General features: G+C 47.1%; 1 protein-coding gene across 4 annotated transcripts in view; it reads left to right on the forward strand.

Annotated features, from left to right (window-relative positions):
* Window positions 1-3,240: 3,240 nt before the first annotated feature.
* The window catches only part of LOC122716093 (probable nuclear hormone receptor HR38), a 41,510-nt gene continuing 23,545 nt past the window's right edge, over window positions 3,241-21,205 (forward strand). For 2 of the 4 annotated variants that reach the window (XM_043938840.1, XM_043938841.1), the window contains exon 1: window positions 5,056-5,417. In XM_043938840.1, coding sequence (XP_043794775.1) covers window positions 5,156-5,417 — 262 coding nt within the window. In that variant the 5' untranslated portion in view covers window positions 5,056-5,155. Of the gene's footprint in view, window positions 4,192-5,055; window positions 5,418-10,314; window positions 10,742-21,205 lie in introns of those variants that run through there. The other 2 variants (XM_043938844.1, XM_043938845.1) reach the window with 2 other exon arrangements.

Genomic DNA, 21,205 nt, shown 5'->3' on the forward strand with positions numbered 1-21,205 from the left:
AGCGCATTATACGGGAGAAAGGTCATCCCACAACCTAATAAAAAATTATGCGCCGTACTGCTCCCAAGCAACGTTATACGGTACAATAATCTTCAGCAGGCGGCACAAAGCGGTGGCGAGCTAATTAAAGAAAACGAGTAAATAATTTGAGTTGACCGAGTGATCGTGAAAACAAGCTGTCGGCAGAAGAAATCGTATTTCTGTTCAATTAAGAAAGAAAATATACACGGATAAAATTAGTTAGATTGTTTCAAATAATCGGACGATTTTTCCATAGGTTTCGTTTAAAATCTAGGAAAGGAATCAGAGGATCAGACGATCAAAAGTGGCCAGCACGATAAATATTTATGAGTCGAATCGAACAAGAAGCAGTTCCATTCCGATTTCCTTGAAGATTCAACAATTTTGAATCTATCACCCAATTCGACACTGTGCCACTGGAGCGTGCCGAGGCAAACAACTTTTTTTTATATCTCCTTGTATCTTTTCTCTTTCATTTTTAATGCAAAGCTAAACTTGTCACAACGTTCAACATACTGTCTCGTGCAACCAACTCGTCTTGATAGTCACGCCGGCCTTCGGCCGAGACGTCTCACCGGAAGATTCCGGTTTGCGAATCGATCGAACGACCTTACCTTCCCCCGGACTATCCTAGATCAGTGCTCGATTTACGAGTAACGAGTGGAAGAAGCTTTAAGCTCTCGAACGGACGTCTTCATCTTCCAACTATGCCGTATAAATATAAAATACTATGCCGTGGATATAAACGTGCGTTTATCGTTCGATTGATCTCGATGACGAGGGATTAACTCGTTTCATCGAGGTAACAGCCGTAGAATCTTTTTAAGAAACAATGGCGATAAGATTTCGTTTCGAGGACGTTAATCGTGCTTAACCTTGCATGACCCGGCCGCTTATATTAATCGATCGATTATAATATCCATCTTTGGCCGTTTTATCCGCTTATTAATTAAACGCAACCTCCCAAAGAGAGCGTGAATATTCTCCGTGAAGCGACGACTCCACGCTGAAATTGCTTGAATTTACTCGGTCAGCTCGGTAGAGGATCGTCGTCGTGGTCGGCTCTCGTCGCGGCTGAATTCTCGCCAAAGGGTCCCCCGTCCGGCGAACCGATCGAACGACCTTATCCTTCTCTCGCGCCCTCTTCCAGATCAGTGCTCGTTTCACAGGTGGCCGACACGATACCGGGTGTTTCGTCACGTGTCGAAGTGAGCTCGTCTTACGGGTGATTAACTGGGGCGACGTCGGCTCGTGCTTACGCCTCCGCTCTGCCACGCGTGCACCAGTCACCGCGGTTGGGGGTAGAGAGACGGCAGAGGACTGGAGGGAGCTGCGGGGGGTAGCTCGAGTGATGCATGAATGAAGGTTGCAGAGGTGGTGGTGGAGTCTCGGTAGTTGAAGAGAGTGGAAACGAGAGCGGGCATCCCTCGACGAACGAGGCGGTGAATCGTAGTCTTTCTTCCTTCCATCCCTCCCTCCTCATCCCCTTCTGTATTTCGCTTACCTCGGTTATCCTCTTCCTCCTCCTTCTCCTTTTCCTCCTCCTTCTTCTTCTCTGATCCAAGTCGTTTTCACACCGACACCCCTACGTCTACTACGATCCACTACGCGGATGCGCGGAGGGGAGGGAGGAATTGTGACGTAGTTTTGCCACCAGAATTCCATCAGATGCATTAATTGGCATTATTTCCGGCCGCGTGGTCGTAAAGGAAGTCGTCGAGGATTCCCGCGTTTCGTTTGATCACGCTTTTGCGCGTCAATCTCGTGACCCGGTCCATTGACGGATAAACCTCCGCGTCGGATTGACGGGCGGAGGTGAATAATTGCGAATCGTATCGGCTTAATTAAAGGCCGTTTCACGCTCTCCCGGTGATTTATAACGGTATTTATCCGCGGTGAATCGCGACGAATAAAGGAGGAGAGAGGAGATCGATCGAGGCTTTAACGACGACACTTTCGATTGCCGGTTAACCGAGTAAGATCAAAAGGGTGAAATTGGACGGAACGATAAATAGGGAGGAACGATCTTTGTGGATAAGCTCTCTCGGGCTTCCTTCGTTTTTTTTAATCGACCTGTGGTGGAAGTACGCTATGCATTTTGTTCACCATCCTACTATGTTTATATAAAGTATAAATTATCGTTCGCTATGTATGTCGCGTGTATAACGCGTTGATACAAAACGAGCAACTCGAACTGCAACTCGTGTATCGATTTCCTTGTTTACGCAGAATTGCTTCATTCTGTAAAAAGCGAATAAAATTTTGTAACGCACGCGCCGCTCGACCGAGCATTAAACGGAGAAAAAATTCTTCGATATCCTGATTACATCACGAGTTTAACGAGAGCTCTCCTCTTGTTTTTTTTTTTTTTTCGAACCCAATATATCAAATTTTTATTACACACAAACAATCATCGAATCGAAACGATTAAATGTAAACGATGTTAAACGATTACGATCGACGTTCTTCGCTTCGAGTGTATTTTATTATACGTATGCTCGCATAATTTCTCGAGGGTTAATAAACGACATTGCCAATGTTCCATTTCCATCCGTCAGTATCCAAGGTCCGTTTTAACCCGCGTCTCATCGATAATTCAAACGAGATCGTCGGTGCCAAGACACGCGTCGCGCGCGACCACTAACTGAACTCGACATATGAACGGAAACGGGCCAGGAGAGCGCCAAACGCGGAAAAGAGACGGCCACGGAAGATGGAAATAAACTCGACGGCTGTGAAGTAGAAGGTGTCGAAACGTAACGAGCTATCGAGGGCGAAGGGTGCAACGGAAACGAGGTGTTTCCTTCGGAGGAGGAAGGAGGGAAGGACGACGAAAGGATGAAAAAGAAAGAAAAGGAGAGAGAGAGAGCGAGCGAGAGAGAGAGAGAGGGAGGGAGTGGGAGAAAGAGAGAGAGAGAGAGAGAGAGANGAGAGAGAGAGAGAGAGAGAGAGAGAGAGAGAGCAAAAGAAAAGAGGAAGAGAAAAGATGATCCGGTATATAACAGTGTGTTGGATCGGGTCGGGTTAGATTGGGTTGGCTTGCGTGGGGTTAGATATCCGGGTGGAGGGAGATGGTGATCGGTAGGTGGTGTGCTGACGTCATTACAGCGGCATCATCAGCCGCGTGGGCCAATAGGGACGCTCACTCGAGCCAGGTCCATCGATCCGCCGGCTGCTGTCGTGTGTGTGTTTATGACGTCCAAAGGTGACGTCATCGTTAGCGCCGTTCGCCGCCGCCGTCGCTATACACGCTACGGTTTTAATATAGCGGAGGAACGCGCGCGATCCAGACTCAGTTACGCGGCGGCCGGCCACCCGTGCGAGAGCGTATCGTTTTCTTGCGAAACGTGCCCGCGCTGTTTTTCACTTTCTTTCTCTCTCTCTTTATCTCTGTCTCCTCGCTATTTCTCTCAGTTCTACTTCCTTTCTCTTTCGTTCTTAACCGCGATCAACGCCGGTACAACACTCGTCGCGGTGTTATTTCTTTCGATCCGTGTCTAAGAAAAAAAAAAGAAAAAAAGAAAAAGAAAAAAAAAGAAAGAGAAAAAGGATTGTGCATCGAGTTTTCGTGTGCAAACGGAACGGTGGATAATCGTGAGACAGAGCGTGTCAAGTGCGAGGAAACCAGGGTTTACGTACCCTGAGAAGAAAGGAAGGAAGAAAGGAAGGAAGGAAGGAAGAAAGGAAGGAAGGAAGGAAGGAAGGAAGAAAAGGTGGTGTAGTCAAGGACGTTTGTGTTTGAGTTTCGCGTGACCAACGAAAGAGAGGGAGATTATTGGCGCGTTTCGAACACGCGTGGTTCCGCGTGTTACGGGACTCGGTGTGTCCTCGCGATACGTTCTCCGGCAGCAACTCCGTTGAATCCGTGATTTCGCCAGTAAGAAGATCTATTTTGAGGAAGAGAGGAAGAGTGCACGGCGTGCCGATGCCGAAAGGATTCGTCGACAGGATCGACTGGAACAATTTTACGAGAATTTCGGAGAACATCACGACGTTGACAGTGACAACGATGTCACCGTTTGGGACGGAGGAGCGATAAATTTTGGAAGGAACGCGGGAAAAATATAACAGGATTCTGCATGCGAGAAGTGTTCGAGCTCCTCGGTGGAGTGCTGACCTCCGAAGACGTATTCCGGAAGGATTCGTCTAGCCCTACGACAACGCAGACAGGTCGGTGATGCACGTGTGTCATCCACTTGTTTTCATTGTGTTGTGGGTGAGTTATGTGTGTGCGGCTTTCGATTCACGGATCACGTTATAGACCAGTAGTACCTGTTCTCTCGCTCTCTCTTTCTCTCTCTCTCTCTCTCTCTCTTGTCCTCTCGATTTCATCCACGCAGATAATGATACAGTCGAGGAATTCCACGTTGGCTGATAAATTCACCGCGCTTACGAGCCGTGCTTACGAGAATTATCGACTGTGAATTATCCCCTTTCACTCTCATACCCCGTCGCTCATCATCGTTTTACATACATCGTTCACTTTACACACGCTTCTCGCGTACGCTTTTGCTTCACGACTGTTGCTCCGACTGTTGCGTCGAGAGAGGCGTAAATCGTAATTCAGAAGAAATCTATCCTTCTTACGAGATTATCGCGCCCAATGGAATAAGAATAACACGCTTCGATCATCCATCGTCATCGATGTGATATCATCGGGATCATCATCTGCTCGATTCTCCGCCCTATCCCCGCCCGAGTATTTTCGAGGAGGCGCGGGATCAGCTGTTGTCGCGTCGAAACCACGTGTAACTTTTCCAACTCGCTTTTCCACGTTCCGATCGTGCACGTGCGCGCTTGCGCAAGCCGTGTATACAGAAACGAGAGGATCCGAAGTGACGAGGAAGGAAGAAAGAAAGGAAGGAAGGAAGGAAGGAAGGAAGGAAAGAAGGAAGGAGGAGGCAAAGAAAAGTAAAAAAAAAAGAAAATAAAGAAAAGTGCGAGAGATAGAATGATCGCGGTCGTCGAGATGGTCGATCGTCGTCCGCGCGGCGGGAATATTTGAAAAGGGAGAAAGAAAAGAAGAGGGAGAGGGACACGGGATCGAGGGACGGGATTCCCGGTATATCCGACTGGATTTGGTGAATGAAACGGGTAAAAACGAGGCGCCATAGTGCTGCTGATCGTACGTGCGATGCGTACCGTGGAGGATACAGCCACGGAAGCAGCCGCAGTTGGTGCTGCGACCACTCACCAGCGTGCTACCACCGGCAGGCATCTGGTCGTCGATCAAAATCACGATCGCGATCACGATCAACGAGATCGATCGACGACGATCCATCTACCCACTACACCGTACCACCCGGTCACCATTGCGGCGGACACCAACAACAATCATGACCATCATCGCAACTTCGAGCATCACGCGGCGCAACGCCACGATCACTGGAACAAGTGTAAGTCATCTAGTAAAAAAAAAAAAAAAAAAAAAAAAAAAAAAAAGAGGAGGGAGAAACGTGAAACAAAGACCTTGAGACAGTCCTGTTTATAGTTTAACCATTGTGTAAAAAAAAAATTGTACAATGCTCGCTGATGGCTGGCAGGTTGTGGTTAAAAGGTGGTGGTGGTGGTGATGGTGGTGGTGACGGTTGGATGATTGACAATGATTATCGATCGAGGAGATGGATCGACGTTTTATTTTCACGCAAGCAATCGACGTTCGCGTTGCTTTGTTCCAAGTTTGCGTTTTCTCGATTCGATCGAACTCGTCTTTTCGATTCGATTTTTCGTCTTTCCATCGGGGGAAGGATAGATTCGACGAGGAGAGACCTTTAGACCTGATCGATGAATCGATCGGAGATCTAAATACAATGGCGTACGTGCAACGAATTCGCGCGTGTGTATACTGCTCTATACTGCTGCTGTTCGGAAAACGAAAAAGGTTAATGGGGATGGCATTAAAGACGAAGGAACGAAAGCGAAACGGAGATGAGGTGCGAACGATAGAGCGAAGGGACGAATTACCCCCTCTAACCGTTTCTTCTCAGCCAATCGATTCGAGCTGCGAAAAGGATCTAGAGGTTACAGCGCGCCTATTGGTCGTTAACTTTCCTTCAACGGAATCACTTCAGATCGATTCTTTTCTAAGAAGAAAAAGTTTCAACAACTTTCATTCACTTTATATATATATATATATATATATATATATATATATATATATACATACTTTTGTACATCGTTTCCATCGGTTTCCATTTCGAAAATAATCACCACCATCATCGTCGTTTTTTTTTCTTTTTTTTTTTTTTCTTTTTCTTTTTCTTTTTTTTTTTTTGCCGTGCAAATATAATATTTGGATCCAACGAGGAGATTTTTGAAATTTCGAGTGCGGACACGACGCTCGATCGAGGAGCGAGGTTTGTGCGTTCGATGGGACACTTTACAGGTGTAATCAGCACGTTAAGGTAAATATAGTCTGGCAGTCGGCCGAGTGCAAGGCAGGCGTTTCTTTTCCGCGTACATACTTGGCCCGCACGAGACCTGTCCGCGCAGGAAAGAAGAGAATACGCGAACGAACAAATATAACCGGCGCGTAGAACGCGAGTGCAGGTGCGGTCGCTGGTTCGGTTGCATTGTGCCGAGTTGTGCCCGGTGGCTGCGCAGTCGAATTGCGAAAACCGATTGTCAGGTTCGCCGAGAGTAACGACCGTGACAATGGTAAATCAACGCTTATGACTTCCGCGCGTTAAATGCTGCTCTCCTGTGCCGCGGCACCGACTTCAAACTCCGCCGTTGAGATATCGATGGACGATCGATTGTCAGCCTGACCGTTATACGTGGGCATGTAATTGCGATGTATATGCAAGGTTCGCGGGGGCGGATGGAAAGAAAAAAAAAAAAGAAAAAAGAAAATGAAGGTGGCTGTAAATCGAGGGGAGTAAAAGTAAAACGCATCGAGATCGAGAAATCTAATCGATCGAAGTGACGAATCCTTTTTGTTCCGCCTTCTCTCTCTCTCTCTCTCTCTTTCTCTTTCTCTTTCTCTTTCTCACAAGACACAAAGAGAATACCCACCTCGAGAATACTTTGTCCGTGGAAAATGATTGGTTTACGGATAGCCAGTGACACGTGGCACGAGAATGTATTACGTTAATAGACCTTCGGAATAACGCGATGGTCGCCGTTTCACAGCACAAGTAGTTAGCCGCAATCAGACTCAGACATTAGCGAGACGTGCATCGTCGGCCGTCTGAGCTGGCACGTCCGTAACTACTTAATTCTTTTTAAACGCGCTCGGCGAACGCGCGGCGGCGTGTCAGTCTTTCCACGATATCCCATCCTATATATAATCGACGATGAAATCTTCGCTCGATTACAAAAACCTGCAAAAACGTATACGCAATTTATTTTATTACGAATAATTATCATATCGATGATTCGTTTTCGATCGAAGAGGTAATATTCGACGATTTAATACGACGGTAATACCATCCCATTAAAGCCCACTGAAAATGCACGTACGTATACGTTCGAATTCGAAAACGTGGATTAACGAAAATATCTTGGTATCGTGCGTGGATTTCTCGGAAACTCGATAGAATTCTTACATTCTGACCGATCTACGTAGAATAATCCGCGTGTCCGATTTAACGACAGGGGCGAGTATACGGAAAGCGAAGCTTAACGATTCGAGTCGATCGTCAAAATGGTTAAATGACGAAGTGAAAATAATCGGGATTGTTCGTAGAATCGTAAAATTGGATAGTATTTTGACGGCGAGTGCCCGTGGAACGGACAGCGCTTCCTAGAGGCCAATTGCATTGTTTTACTGGGCAAACTAAATATACGTGCGAGGCAGGCGATCCGCGGCTGCTTGGCCGGGACACAAAGGCGACCAAAGAGACGACGAGGACTCCGTGCGTCACGTGCCGTTACACTTTTCACGTTTTCCCCGTGTTGGAACGATGAACGGAGAACGGACGATTCACCGCCGCGCAACGCGTCTAACACGACCTCTCCGCGTCTCCGCCAATGTAAATTTTAAGGCTACACGCGTTTTCAACACCATCTTCGAAATCGTGAATCATCCTGTCGTTTAAAATGTGCGCGGCGTTGCACGACGATCGTACAACGCGTGAACTACAAACATGGACGGATTTACACGAGGTTCGCGTTTGTTTCATTCAGAACACCTCGCTGTTTTCTTTTATTCTTTCCTTTCTTCTTCTTCTTCTTCTTCTTCTTCTTCTTCTTCTTCTCGCCTTTCTCTTCACGAGTTTTCTCTTAACGAGCGTACGATTTCAGGTCTCGCGAAAACAAAACGAGGAGGGGGGGGGGAAGGGAGGGGACGGCGAGACGCACGCGTGGAATCGCGAGGAGGAATCGCGACGACAGGTTGGCCGAGATTGAAACGAGGCCCATGATTGCGGGTTTGCGTTTTTCATGAGACTGCGGTTACGCGTGGGCGGGGAATAGGCTGTTGTTTCCGGGGCGAGACACGCGATCGGGAAGCGAGCTTAGCTTGGTTCAGGGGGCAGCGAAGGAGCGAGGGTTGAAAAGGCGCTGGGCTGGTGGACGGAGGCGACGATTCATATTGCATAAATGTTACGCCGCCTCTTCAATTATGTAACGGTTCCTGACTCGGCGCGACTCCTCGCCGCGAAAACTTTCATCGAGCGTGCAAGGAACGCTGGTTTTCATTGGGGAAGAAAGGGGAAGAAGCTGTACGGTGATAATTATAATTAATCGAAACCGATACCGAAGTCGATAAACGTTGATCGAGCAGCTCGTGGCAATTTAACGTTGCGTAACGTCCAATTATACGCTCATCACGAGCATACGATGGATGGAAACGCGAGACTCGGAAAACTCGAGGAGAGGGGGAATCAAGCGTATAAAATCGAACGATCCGCAGAAAATATCTATCGACACGCGTGCGTTATATCTACTTTGCATTTGCGTTTCTCCTCGCGTTCTACTTGGGGGCCAGTAGAGCTCGATCCCGAGCCGATGCAAAACGTGTTCTTTCTCCCCGGGAGAAAGAGAGAGATTACTCGGGCCGGGCCGAGTAATGGGATTGTGTGACTGTGCGTAACGATAAGTCTCAGAATCGATAAGTGACGTTGACGCGTATGAACCCGCGTGCCAACAGTGAAAGGGTCAGTAGTCGGACAGTGGGCGCTATAAATATCGGGAGGACTCGATTCGTCGTGTTTTAGCACGGTTGATTAACGACGGATCGATAGAGATCGGGGCGTCGCTTCCAAGTCCTAAACAGGGGCACAAAAAAAAAAAAAAAGAAAGAGGCTCGGAGGTTGACAGGCTTGGCGGAGAAAATGAAAAGAAAGGAAGAAACGGGTAATCGAGGAGTCGTATGCGACGTACGCAACGAGTCGGTCGGTTTGACGAGGCTGCTGCTGTCGGCCGCATGCCCGACAAGTTTATGGTAATTCGGGCGAACCGAGTAAAAATGTGTAACGCGATCGGCTGACGCGCGGCCTTGTTTCACCTGAAATAGATTTCACCGCGCGGAAACGTATTCCGCGCGAGTTTTGACGCCGTTTCGAGCGCCAGCCTATAATTTCTCTCCTCGCTCGAGCGCGTCGGTCGATCGGTTCAAAGGAGAAAAAAAAAAAAAAAAAAAAAAAAAATAACAGGAAAAGAAAAATATCCGCGAGACTCGTCGTCGCGTTTTCGCTTTCCTCCGAATTTATTATTCCACCTTCGTCATTCTACGACGATTAAAATCTCGCGTAAATCTTGATTGATCTATCCTCCTTCGATCGTTTCCTCGTTCCCGACGAGGATAGAAGAGCGCGTTACGCGATTCGCAATAATACCCATTCCCACCGATCTCGCGCGTTTCCCGGTAAAGAACACGCGTCAGTGTGTGCGCGAGTTGACCGCGCGCTACGTTTCTACATCCACGTAAAACGCGAGAATCCCACCTATATACCGAGTTTAGATCAATTACGTCACGCGGACGCAATCGGTCCTCCTCGGAGATTTGCATAGACGAGTGTCTTTTTAATCGATCAGAGAACAGTGGCACTCGTTCCCTCCCGTGAAAGAGATACATAACGACGCGGATAGAGAGAGGTGCGCGAGTATTCCCTCGCGGTGGCCAGCTAGTTTCATTCAAACTTGACGCACGACTCCTTCTTGCCGCGCAAACTCCGTGGCGTCGCGACGCTGCTGCTGCTCTCTCTCTCTCTCTCGCTCCCCTCGCTCCGCTATTCCAACTCTGACGTCACCACGCCGCCCCCGTCCGTCATCGACCGACCGACCGACCAGCATTACGACGTCACACGTACCGCCAAGGACGACTCTATTTCGGGCGTTATGCATTGCCGTCCTCGTCGCCGTCTTCGCCACCACGTTCGACGTTGTCGTCGTCGTCGTTGGCGACCGTCGGTGGTGCCGTCGATATTACGCGTTGCCGCGTTTTCGCCTCCGGTCACGAGATTCGCCCGAGTTTTCAGCGTCACGACTTCAGCTCGAACGCCACGACCACGCGACTCGGATCCGCCGCGAGATCCGTCGTCACAAAACTCTCGATCCTAGCCTGCCAACGATGACGCGGTGAGCGGCAAAACTCGCCCCGACTCTCCACCAAGTTCTCGAGTGTTTACGAAAGTTTCGAACCGTGGCTGTGCGCCTTCGCCGAATGAACCTCGTTCCTCGAGCCTTCTACTACTCGTGCATCACGGAACCAGCCTCGCGTCGATCCTTTCCTCGTCACTTCGTCGTCACAACCGATGTTCTCTTTCTTGGAAATGAGGTAATTTTCAATCGATTCCGTTTCTCCGTTGTTTCGTTATCCTTTTCTTTTCTTTCTCGCTCCGATCGATTCCGGGAAACGGTCTCTTCCCCACGCGCGTTCAACGACGCGCGATCATCGCCAAGATATCGTTGTAGCTTCGAACATGATCATCGATAATACGTAACGATAATACGAATGAGACATTCTTCGAGTCATCGTCCGATAAACGGATACGTTAAATAACGAGACATTTATTTATACACGAATTCGCGTATCTCGATCGAGGGTCTATCTCGTTACTCTTACGCGGTTCCATCGAACGATGAGGTATATCCCTCGAATATTCTCGTGTTTCCCGAAATTCCTTGGAACTCGAGGGATCACTGACCATACACGTGATACGCGCGCGTATTCGAGCCCGCGACCTTGAAATTGGCGCGTCACGTGGTAATTTTTGCGGAGGTGTCACGGTCGCGCGTCGTCGCGCAATCGTTTCCGGGAAAAGCGGCGAAAAGCGGGAGGGAAGGAGAGGGGCCGGTCATGTGTGATGGTGGCTGTTTGCTCGCGTAATAGTTTAGCGGCGTGGCTAAATTTAATGCGCGCGAACGCGCCGGGGATTAGAGCGCGTCTCTCGAACAGCTTTGGTTCCGCGTGACGTCGTTGTCCCGCGGAGAAACGGCGAGGGACGGGGTGGAGGCGAACGGTTGCGGCTCTCCTCCGTGCCAAAAAACGGAGAGCCGTGACGACGCATCGCGAGCGTGCTTTGACGCGAGCTTTTTGCATCCTCGCTTCGTAACGTAAATATCGCGGTACGACGATGCCAATCTTTGGTGAATGACCGATCGGCCGGAGAGAAAAAAAAAAAAAAAAAAAAAAAAAAAAAGAAAAAGACTTTGCTCGATTCCTTTGATAGGGAGTTTTGTCGAGTCGTTGGGCGGAAGTGAGGGTGGAGGAGGGGATAATCGCGTTGATTCGAGGGATTTAGTCCACTCGTGTGGTATTTCGAGGAGTGCTAGTTTTAGTATTAAGCTAGTTTTAGAATTAAATTCGAGGGCGAATGGTAAATTTGGAAATATGTAGGATTAAGCGTGTTTGGGAGTATTGAGTGGGCGTGCAAAAGCTTCGTTAATTGGGAGGGAAGAATGATCAAGTGGCGAAGAAGGGGGGCGATTAATTTGTCGATGAAAAAAAAAAATTCGTTTGATGGCCATCGATGCCATTTCTTCCTTCACTTTCTCGTAAATATAACGGCACTTTTATCTGCCTCGAAGTTTCTGTATGATGTCATCAAATAGAAATGTAAAAGTTGCCAAGGAGAAAAGAGGATAGAGGAGCGCTATTCTCGGTCGAAACGTTGGGTTGCCACGTGTTTCATCGACGTGTGTGTTAAAATTTGTATCGTTGCAGCGGGGGTCGTTCGTAAAGTCAAAGAAAAAAAAAAAAAAAAAAAAAAAAAAAGAAAGAAAAGATCTTTAATCTCAATCTTTTTCGAACGGATCAGAAAATCGAACTATCGGGACGCGTGTTAGCTAGTTGGTGCCACTGACGAGGCGGTCTTGTATTGATTCAACGCAGTAATCTGTTCGGCTTAACGAACGTGCAAATCGAATATTTTCCGTGGGCGAACCGGAGACGGATATATTTTAGAAGCAAAGTTTGACGAGGTTTCAGTAGTGAATGAAACGCACACTTGGTCCGACCATTGCGAGAATATTCTCCTCGAGGACGGTGACGATATTTATTATTTTTTTATTCACGTCAATTTCCTCGGTCGACGAAAGCGATCCGCTTGCATTTGCCGGCTATCGTATCGGGATAATTTTTTTCTTCTCTTTTCGATTTAAACATATTTTTAAATCTTCAACTTTTTATTAATCCATAAGGAGCGATAAGTTAATCCATCCACTTTCCACCGTGCATAGACGACTTGTCATTTAATTTTTATGCAAGAAAGCTGTCGTCCTCTTGCCGTGACCTCGCCGGGGAATGCTTTGGACAGTTATATGAAACGTTGTCGATTATCCGCTGTCGATACCGCTAATAAATTCTTACGCTATTCTGCTCTGTCTCCCGCCGCTGATTTATAGTCCCCCGCGTCCAGGGAGCCAATTGCGTCACCAATGCCTCGAAACTTAACTCATTAACTCGCTAACAAACGGTGACGCATGAATAATCGTCTTTCGAACTTTATCCAAGCACGTGAGGGATATCGAGCATCGAATATGTATAATCACGAGAGAAGTGGAGAGCCGAGCCGTGCGTGCATTCCGCGGAAGAAGTCAAGGACAACGGTGGAGGCAACGTTGTAACGAGCCACTGATCTTTAAACGGGTTTTATCGAACGATCTGAAAACGGTCCCTGGTCTCCCCGCGTCAACTCGGAACGAATTCCTCGTCTCGAACGAAGTAAACTGTCGTTAACCGTTCCATCCGTCGCGAAAACGACGAGCTTCCTTCCGAATTTCGCGGCTCGAAGCGAATTCTATTTTCGAATCGAATCCCTTACGCGCTTACGAAATAAAGCTGGATCGGTGACCAGAGGAACGTTGGAATCGTTGGAATCGTTGGAAAGGGTGATGAAACCTTCGTCGGATTACGGGATATCGAGAACACCTAGAGACCCGTTTCAAGCGGTTGGAAAACAGCGGGCGAAGGGTGGCAATCGGGGCACCCGGTTTTCCGCCCCTGAACGAGAACGAGGGGAGGACGTCGATCGATGAACGGAACTGCGGTACAACAATGACGTCATCAACGACGTCGCAGTATGACGTCACTGGTTGAGAGGGAGGCCAGGGGGGTTTGCGATCGAGGCGATGATGGGGAGGATGGGTCGGACAGGGTGGAAAGCAGCTGTGTTAGGGGGAGGCGCGCTGTGGTGGGGGATGAAGTTTCTCGTATGGTTGTGTGTTGACGACCTACACCCGGCTTGCGAGCGTGGTCGTCCGTGTACGTGTGCAACCGAGTCCGTTTAACGGGGGCGAGCAAGGCCGTCGATTAAAGAGGATATACCGGTGCGATATTGAGCGTCGAATTTTAACAGGTGGAAGGTGGATGGGACGGTTTCGTTCCGTAGTAGTAAACTCTCTTCCCTTTTCGCATACTCGATTATATTTTTCTTCACTCGTCGACTCGATTATATTTTTTTATCAAATAATAGAAGTAAGAGATAATAATAGAAATCGCGTAAAAAACGAGCAGGATTCGGAAGAAACGGAGAGTTATCGAAGTATCGAGTAAACGAGAGATTGGAGATCTCGTGGGACGCGAAAATTTGAATAGAAATTGGAAGTAAATTCGTTTTTTCGGGTGAAAAGGCTTAGCGATTTTCGATTCTTTCACAATGGATCGCGGTTGAACTCGGCCCCCGTGTCGATGCGGCTTATCAGATATGTTGTCGTTCCGTTTTCCAGCTCGTGATCCGACGTCGAGCGTGTGTGTCTGCCCGCGCTTGATTCGCCCGACCGACTTTGATCAGATAAATTTCGTGGAATCGCGCTACGTGTCCCAATTTACGGGGCGCGCGCCGTTTTCTGCTTTCCTCCGCGGTTTCGCCCGCGCGCCCGCCAACCGTATCTTTCTCGTGAATCTGTGCTCCTCGGCTTTCCGTAAGCCGAGCGCTTGTCCAACAACGATAAATTAGCATGGACGATAAAGAAGAGAGGAGGGGAAAAAACGCGTCGAAAAAAAAAAAGATAGGGCAATGAGTTCAACCGGAGATTAATGACGCACTGCTACTCGCCAAGGTGACTCGCAACTAGTTTTTAAGTAATCGTAAATCGTGCGTCTATTATACTCTCGCTCGTTTGTGTAATCTCTCGGATAAAGTAACACTTGGAGTAATTTTACATAGTGCCTTCTCTCTCGACTCGACTATTAATTTCTATCCGTCGCACGAACATCGATTCGTAGATCCTTCGTAAATTTTTCGATAAAGAGAGAGAGAGAGAGAGGGAAGGAAAATTACAATCGATGGGAACGATCGACTCTCTCTTAATCCGTAATTTCAACCATGTTCGGACGTAACGCACAATTTGCAAACATTAACATTAAAGACGAGTACTGTTCAAGGTAGCAAAGCCGCTGGTACCGGCTGGTAACCACCGCAAGTGGTTGCAGCAGGTTGCAGCCGATGCACCTTCTTCGGTGTTCGCCGTATGCCGTATGAAAATCCGATTGGCCGAGCGAGGGAGAGGCACGAATTGGCTTTACGAGCTCGCCGGCCTTGAGGCCTCGAGGCCCAACGGGGTCTCGATCCGTCCTGAGTCGGTCACAGTCGTTCGGTATGCGGACCTCGATCTAAGCGACTAAATCACTCGTTTGCTCGTTGCACGCTACGCCACTCGTGTACGAACGATTCCTCTTACCGGTGCGTCTTCCTCGCGGCATCCACGCTCGTTAGCTTCCAGCCTTCGGGATTCCTGGATCGTTCGCGTATGATCCTCGAAGCCAGCGTCTTTTCTCTGCGCGACCACATGTAAATTGGCTTGCTCGGTTGCATGTCGATACGAAAGGTAGCGAAAGGTGAATGAATACGCGGGGAAATGTAGATAGGGAAAAAATTGCACGAACGTGGAACGTTCGATACGAGATCGTACGGTAATTTTGCCAACCGTGTATTTTCCGTGAAAACCACGGAATCGCTTTCGATCGTTTTTTTTTTTTTCTCTCTCTTCGTTCGATTAAGTCGATGTTAACTGTTGGCGTTAACTCTCGCTTGACGTGGCAATGATACGTGCGTTATTATTACAATATTCGTTGCCGATTCGAATTGGTCAAGTACGGTGGAGCGAGAACAAGTGTAAAATTGTTCCACGATACAATCTGTCGGCACGTAGCAAGATGAATGAAAAGGAAGCCGGGAAGGGGTCGTGGATAGGCAGACAGACTAACATTTGAATGAAAGTTAATTTCAATTTGACAGTTCTTCGCTCATTTATGAATCGTGTAACGTTCTATTTAAGAAAAAAAAAAAACGAGGCTGACCTTTGCCTCCCCTCCACTTATCGAATAGAATTATTTCCATAGCGGTATCTCGTTCGTATATATATCTAACCGTTTGATCCAACGCGTATCGATTTATTAAATTATTATGATAAATTTATTACGATAAATTATCATTAATGCCATCCGTATTATCAAGCGATAAACACAACTTTCACTGTCGTACAACTGACTATCGATTCCTTCGAATTTATAATTTCCTAGTGAAGTACGATCATCCGTCAAGTATCCACTTTACGTGCATACAATCGGTTTACGCTTTACAGTTGGATGTTTGTACAGGTTTGTGTTGTACAGGAAGGCGATTCTTTGCCAATAATAATCCACCGACACGACCAGTTTCCATCGCCATCGCGAAGATTATCGCGGCGCGGTTTTCATCGATGATTTATGCACGCCATTCCGATCGGATCGGACGTTCGTGTTTACATCCAATTACACTCTAGTGGATGCTCCCGCCCCGAAGCCAAGCATTATCCATCGGCATTGCGCATCTGTCGAGCGTAGGGTGAAATGATTAACACTTGCCACCAACTCGGGGATATCAGTTTCGATCGTTAACCCATTGATCCAAGCGTAATTAGATCCACATCGACGATCCACTGCTCCACTCGTTCTTCTTACTTCAACTCGTCGCTCCGCTCTTTCCGATTATTAACCAACCGACACGAAAGAAGGTATCGGGGCGTTGCGCTCGCCCGGTGTGGGTGGCACGCAATGTCAACCGGTTATACAGTTTCCAGAAACAGCAACTTAATTAATATACGCTGCCTCATAATCGATCCCCGTAATTACGTGTAAGCGTAATTAATTAATTTACGTCGATAGGAAAAATGTCGTATCGCGTCACTTCCTGTTATCGAAGACCCGTTATTATCCGTACCCTACTATAGGTGTAGCTATGTGGGCGTCGTTCCTTCGAAGCGGCGAGATATTCTCCTCCCCTCGAATTCTTCCTCCTCCCCTTCCTCTTATTTGCAAAACGGACAAAGAAGCGTAAAGGAAGCGTACGTGTTAACGCAACAACGCTCCACCCACTCCCGATATCTCTCCACTTTATCGCGCGCACGGTAGATCTCCGCTCCAATTTCCATCGAGTGGAAAGCAAACTCTTCCGTCTTTACCTTACTCGATTTCTCGTAAATCGTCCCGATACCGGCTCGAGTCCGGCCTATCCGATAATAAAGCGGTTAATATCCGTTAATTACGGCGGCCCGTGTCCGTTTATCGGTCCAATTAGGTTCGCGGCTCGCGTTGGCAAGAGGCGATCGCAGCTTTTCTCCCTAGGCGGTGGCCTATCAACGGGAGATCGTATCCCCGGTTTCGGGGTCACGGAACCTGCAGCTCGTTTCCGACTACGGTATGGGTGTCGCGTATTGCCCGCTCTGGCGCATACCAACCAGAGAGATCCTATCTAGCGCGTTGTCGCGCCGGCACGCACGCACACGTGCACGCTACCGCGCGCCGCCACACGCTTGTCCCCGTCCTGCGCCCGCTGCGCCGCCTGTCTTTCCTTCCCTCCACTTCTCCCTCTTTTTTCTTTTCCTTTTCTTTTTTTTTTTTTTTTTTTTTTTTCCCTCCTTCCTCTCCTTTCTCTTACCGCCACCGCGTTGCCATTCCGCCGTGGGGACACGGATCGCTGGCAGGGGATCACCGACAGTGGAGAAATTTCAAGGAGAAATCGAAATCGACAGGGAATCGACCCCGAATCCCGCTCTACCGATAACGGATTTCCTTAGGAGGATTGGATTAGTTGGGTGGATACGCGGGCGGATAGAGAACGAGTTGCTTATTTTTTTTTTTTTTTTTTTACGAGCGAAAAGCGAAACTTACGAACGCTCACGAGGTTGGCAATCTATAATTCGTCGTGAATGAACGATTGGGATAAAAAGTGGCAGGATGGATCAGTGAGATCGATTGTTTTATCGCGCTTTGTTAGATAATTCTTCTAGTTTCTTAGGAATAAATTTTTATTTGGATGCAAATATTTTTCCTCGAGTCTTTCTTCGATCAATTCGAACATTATACTCGCGTGTAATTGTAATTATTATTCAGGAGTAAGTTGTCAGATTATTACAAATAGATTCGTTCGAGAATCTCTATAATTAATCGAGTAGTAGGTTCCCTCGTATCGCGTATGGATTTTCACGTTTGAGGCTTAACTCGGGATAGAGTGGGAGGCGGAAGACGAGGAGTACCACGCAATTTTTCTCCACGCTTAAGAGGTTACGATTCTATCTGTATGTAGCGAGCCTTTGAAAATCGTGCCAACGATTTAACAATTTTCCACTTGGATTGTCGAGATCGGTTGGAAGGAAATGAATGCAAAATTGGATCGTCCTGTGAGAATCGAGCGAACTGGCACGTGGGGAACTCGTTCGACACCGATGTTGAGAAATTGCTTTGAGATGAGGAAGAAAGAAAAGAAAAAAAAAAGAAAAAAAAAAAAGAAATGATCCACCGAGTCGATCCATGGATATTAACACGTCGAAGAAACGGGGCAACAGGTTCCTCTCCCTCCCCCCTCCTCCCTTCTCTGGTTACTGGTTGGTTTTCTTCATTAACGTTAATGCCAGGTTGCAGCTGATTAATGAGGCTAATAACTCGTGTCGACTTACGTGAGTGACGCATTATATTTCGCGAAATTGTTTGACAGGTGGCACGTTTCTTAATTCACATTGATTCCCTTGATTAATGACCGGTATAATTCACTGGAACTCGGTGTAGCGTTAGCCGAAGCTCGCGCCGAATATTAAGAAATCTGACGCTCCTCCTCGCCCTGCTCTGAATCTCTCCAACGAATCTCGAGTTAAATATTACATATCGTTGAATGAATCGTGACGGCGTCCATTGATAACTGCCTCGTTTCAATTGCCCCCATCGATCGATTATATCCTCGTGGATAATGGGAACGGAATCCGTTCTTGTCCCTCAACTGTTCAGCCTATTTAAACGTGACTATTTAAAGGTGTCCTTTTCGAACGTTTCGTCGATTCGACGTTTCTTCCCCGTTTTTTTTCGCGCGAGAATAGACGATCCATTTATCATTTCATCCCCTTGCCCGTATTTTAGGATGTAGGCTGGCAAAAATATACTCGGCGCCATCTTCGTTTCTTTTTCTCTTCTTTTTTTTTCTTTTTTCTTTTTTCCTTTTTTTCCGCGCTCCCAACAAACCAGTTCACCGCACGTTGATCGATTTTTCTCGACAACAACGCGCAAGGACGATCCGTGAAGACGATTACCGAATAGTTGTATCACCTGGTTGCAAACGCTCGTCCTTCACCTTCAACCATTTCACTATACTCGCGTATCTCGCAACGGCCCACCACCAGTTTCACCATCGATTTTCGTCGTCAGTTCTCGCACAACCTTCTCCAAGGGCGTTCCAACCTCCACCCCCACATTCACAATTTTCCACTCTGTCTTTCCAACGATTTCTTCTCTACTTGATCTACCACGTTTCGTTTCGACCATCTCGTTCGCGCGCTTCTCTTCTCTTTGGCGATTCTTTGCCGGTATTATCTTTGAAATCGCGACTTTTCAAATTGGCTGATGGAATAAATCATAGAGATAGAGAGATAAAGAAAGAATCGAGAGGGAACAGAGGATACGACTCCCCCTCGTCCGCCTCGTTGTATATCGTCGAATCGAGCGCGTTCGCGTTTTTAAAAGTGGACAGAGTCTGGCGGAGTTCGGCTCGTTCGCTCTTCGTCTAAATTTACTCGTGGCAATTACACGGATTGTAACCGCTTTGTTTGACATCGCTCGCACACCAAGCCTCGTTGCGTTCCCTTTCAGACTCTTTTTGCCCAATTTCACCCCCAAGTTTTTCCAAAGTAACGCGTACTGGACGTGCCAATCACGTTCCCTTGTTGCCACTACTCTTCTACTCTATCTTTTATTTTTACTCTATCTTTTATATATTATTCGAATATAAAACAGAGCGAAAGAGCATATTTTTTGGAAATTCATCAACATTTATATACGCTACGGGAATATTAACGTTTTAAGAAGCGCGTAATTAAATGCTAAAAATTAATACCGTGCGCAAGATAACGACGAGGGTCGAGAAACTTTCGAACAGGACGATGATGCGAAACGATAGCAAGCGAGTCTGATTAGATCCAAATTGGAGATACGGATGAATTACGACACGTTGATAAGTAATTAATTGATTGGCAAGAAGAAAGGGATCACGCCCGAGGAGAGCTATTCGAAAAATTCTATAATGGGAACTCGTTGGAAAAAATATATAAATACATAGATGAAAAGTTGGAGGCTCTCACGCTTTATCGTTATACGTACTTTATCGTTATACTCGCCTGCCTGCCTGCTTGCCTGCCCACGTGTGCCGGCTAGATTTCGTAATGAAATTGCGGCCGCGACTATAATTTGCCCGGCGATGCACGAGCGTTTATCTGTTCGCATTCATCGCGTTACAATCGTGTCAGATGAGTTCAAACCGCGGTCAGGCTGTCTGCATTGTGCCGGCCGATGATTATCTTTTTAGTCGAGCCGTTCCACTGCCAAAGGAATCAAAGTGTGGAGCTACACTTTGTTGCGAGCAATGCGAAACCAATAGGAAACGTCGTTCCATACGACGAAAGGTCTTCCCGTCGTCGATAAATTCTAAAAATCGATCCACACACGCGACCATGTATCCACTCATAATTCCACAAAATTCACGCCAACGCGTGTTTTCGAATTCGTATCTTTATCTCCCTTTAAGCAGATGGTTCGAGTTATGAACCACCGTTCGTATCGATCAAAATCTCTAACGTGAAGACGTGTAAGTAATAAAGGAATGATAAAGATTGGAATCGTTTATTTCGATCCTACGTAAGCAAACCCAAGAGATCCTTTTCTCGAGGCATTTTGCATCATCGAGATTGCATTTCGAATTTCTTAATAATTAGATGGATCATTGGTTCGGGATCTCGTGTTACGCGCCATTGGAAGAATTCGTACGGGCGATTGAATTCTGGCGAGCGATTGTCTTTCCCGTACGGGAGACAAGGATTGCCATCACGGTTGCTGGGATAATATACACACTATATGAAACGTATCACGTATCAATATGTATATACGTGTACGTTTCCACTTGGTGGGCGCAATACGCGATCAACGGCCGCCTGGCAATTACTCCCTCATGGCTGTTTAACGTATCATTAGCGCGTGCAAACACACTCGAGAAGTTTAGGTGTCTCGTTATCACGCTCCCTGTTGTATTGTATCATACGTTTGGATAATATTCACGCGAAATTGTTGAGATACTTGCCTCACCTACCCATCCTCTTTATAATAAATTTTGTTCCAATCGCATCTTATATATATATATACTCGAAGCAACGATTGAAATTTTAAGGAAAGAGATAAGAAAAGTTGTCGACGTTGTGAGGAGCAACGATAGAAAGTCGTTGAATCGAACGCTCGTCCGAAATAATGGCTCGAAACCATCGATAATATATATATGGAAAGACG

This window comes from Apis laboriosa, unplaced genomic scaffold, assembly GCF_014066325.1.
Source record: "Apis laboriosa isolate Shangri-la unplaced genomic scaffold, ASM1406632v1 scaffold42_cov153, whole genome shotgun sequence".
NCBI lineage: Eukaryota > Metazoa > Arthropoda > Insecta > Hymenoptera > Apidae > Apis > Apis laboriosa.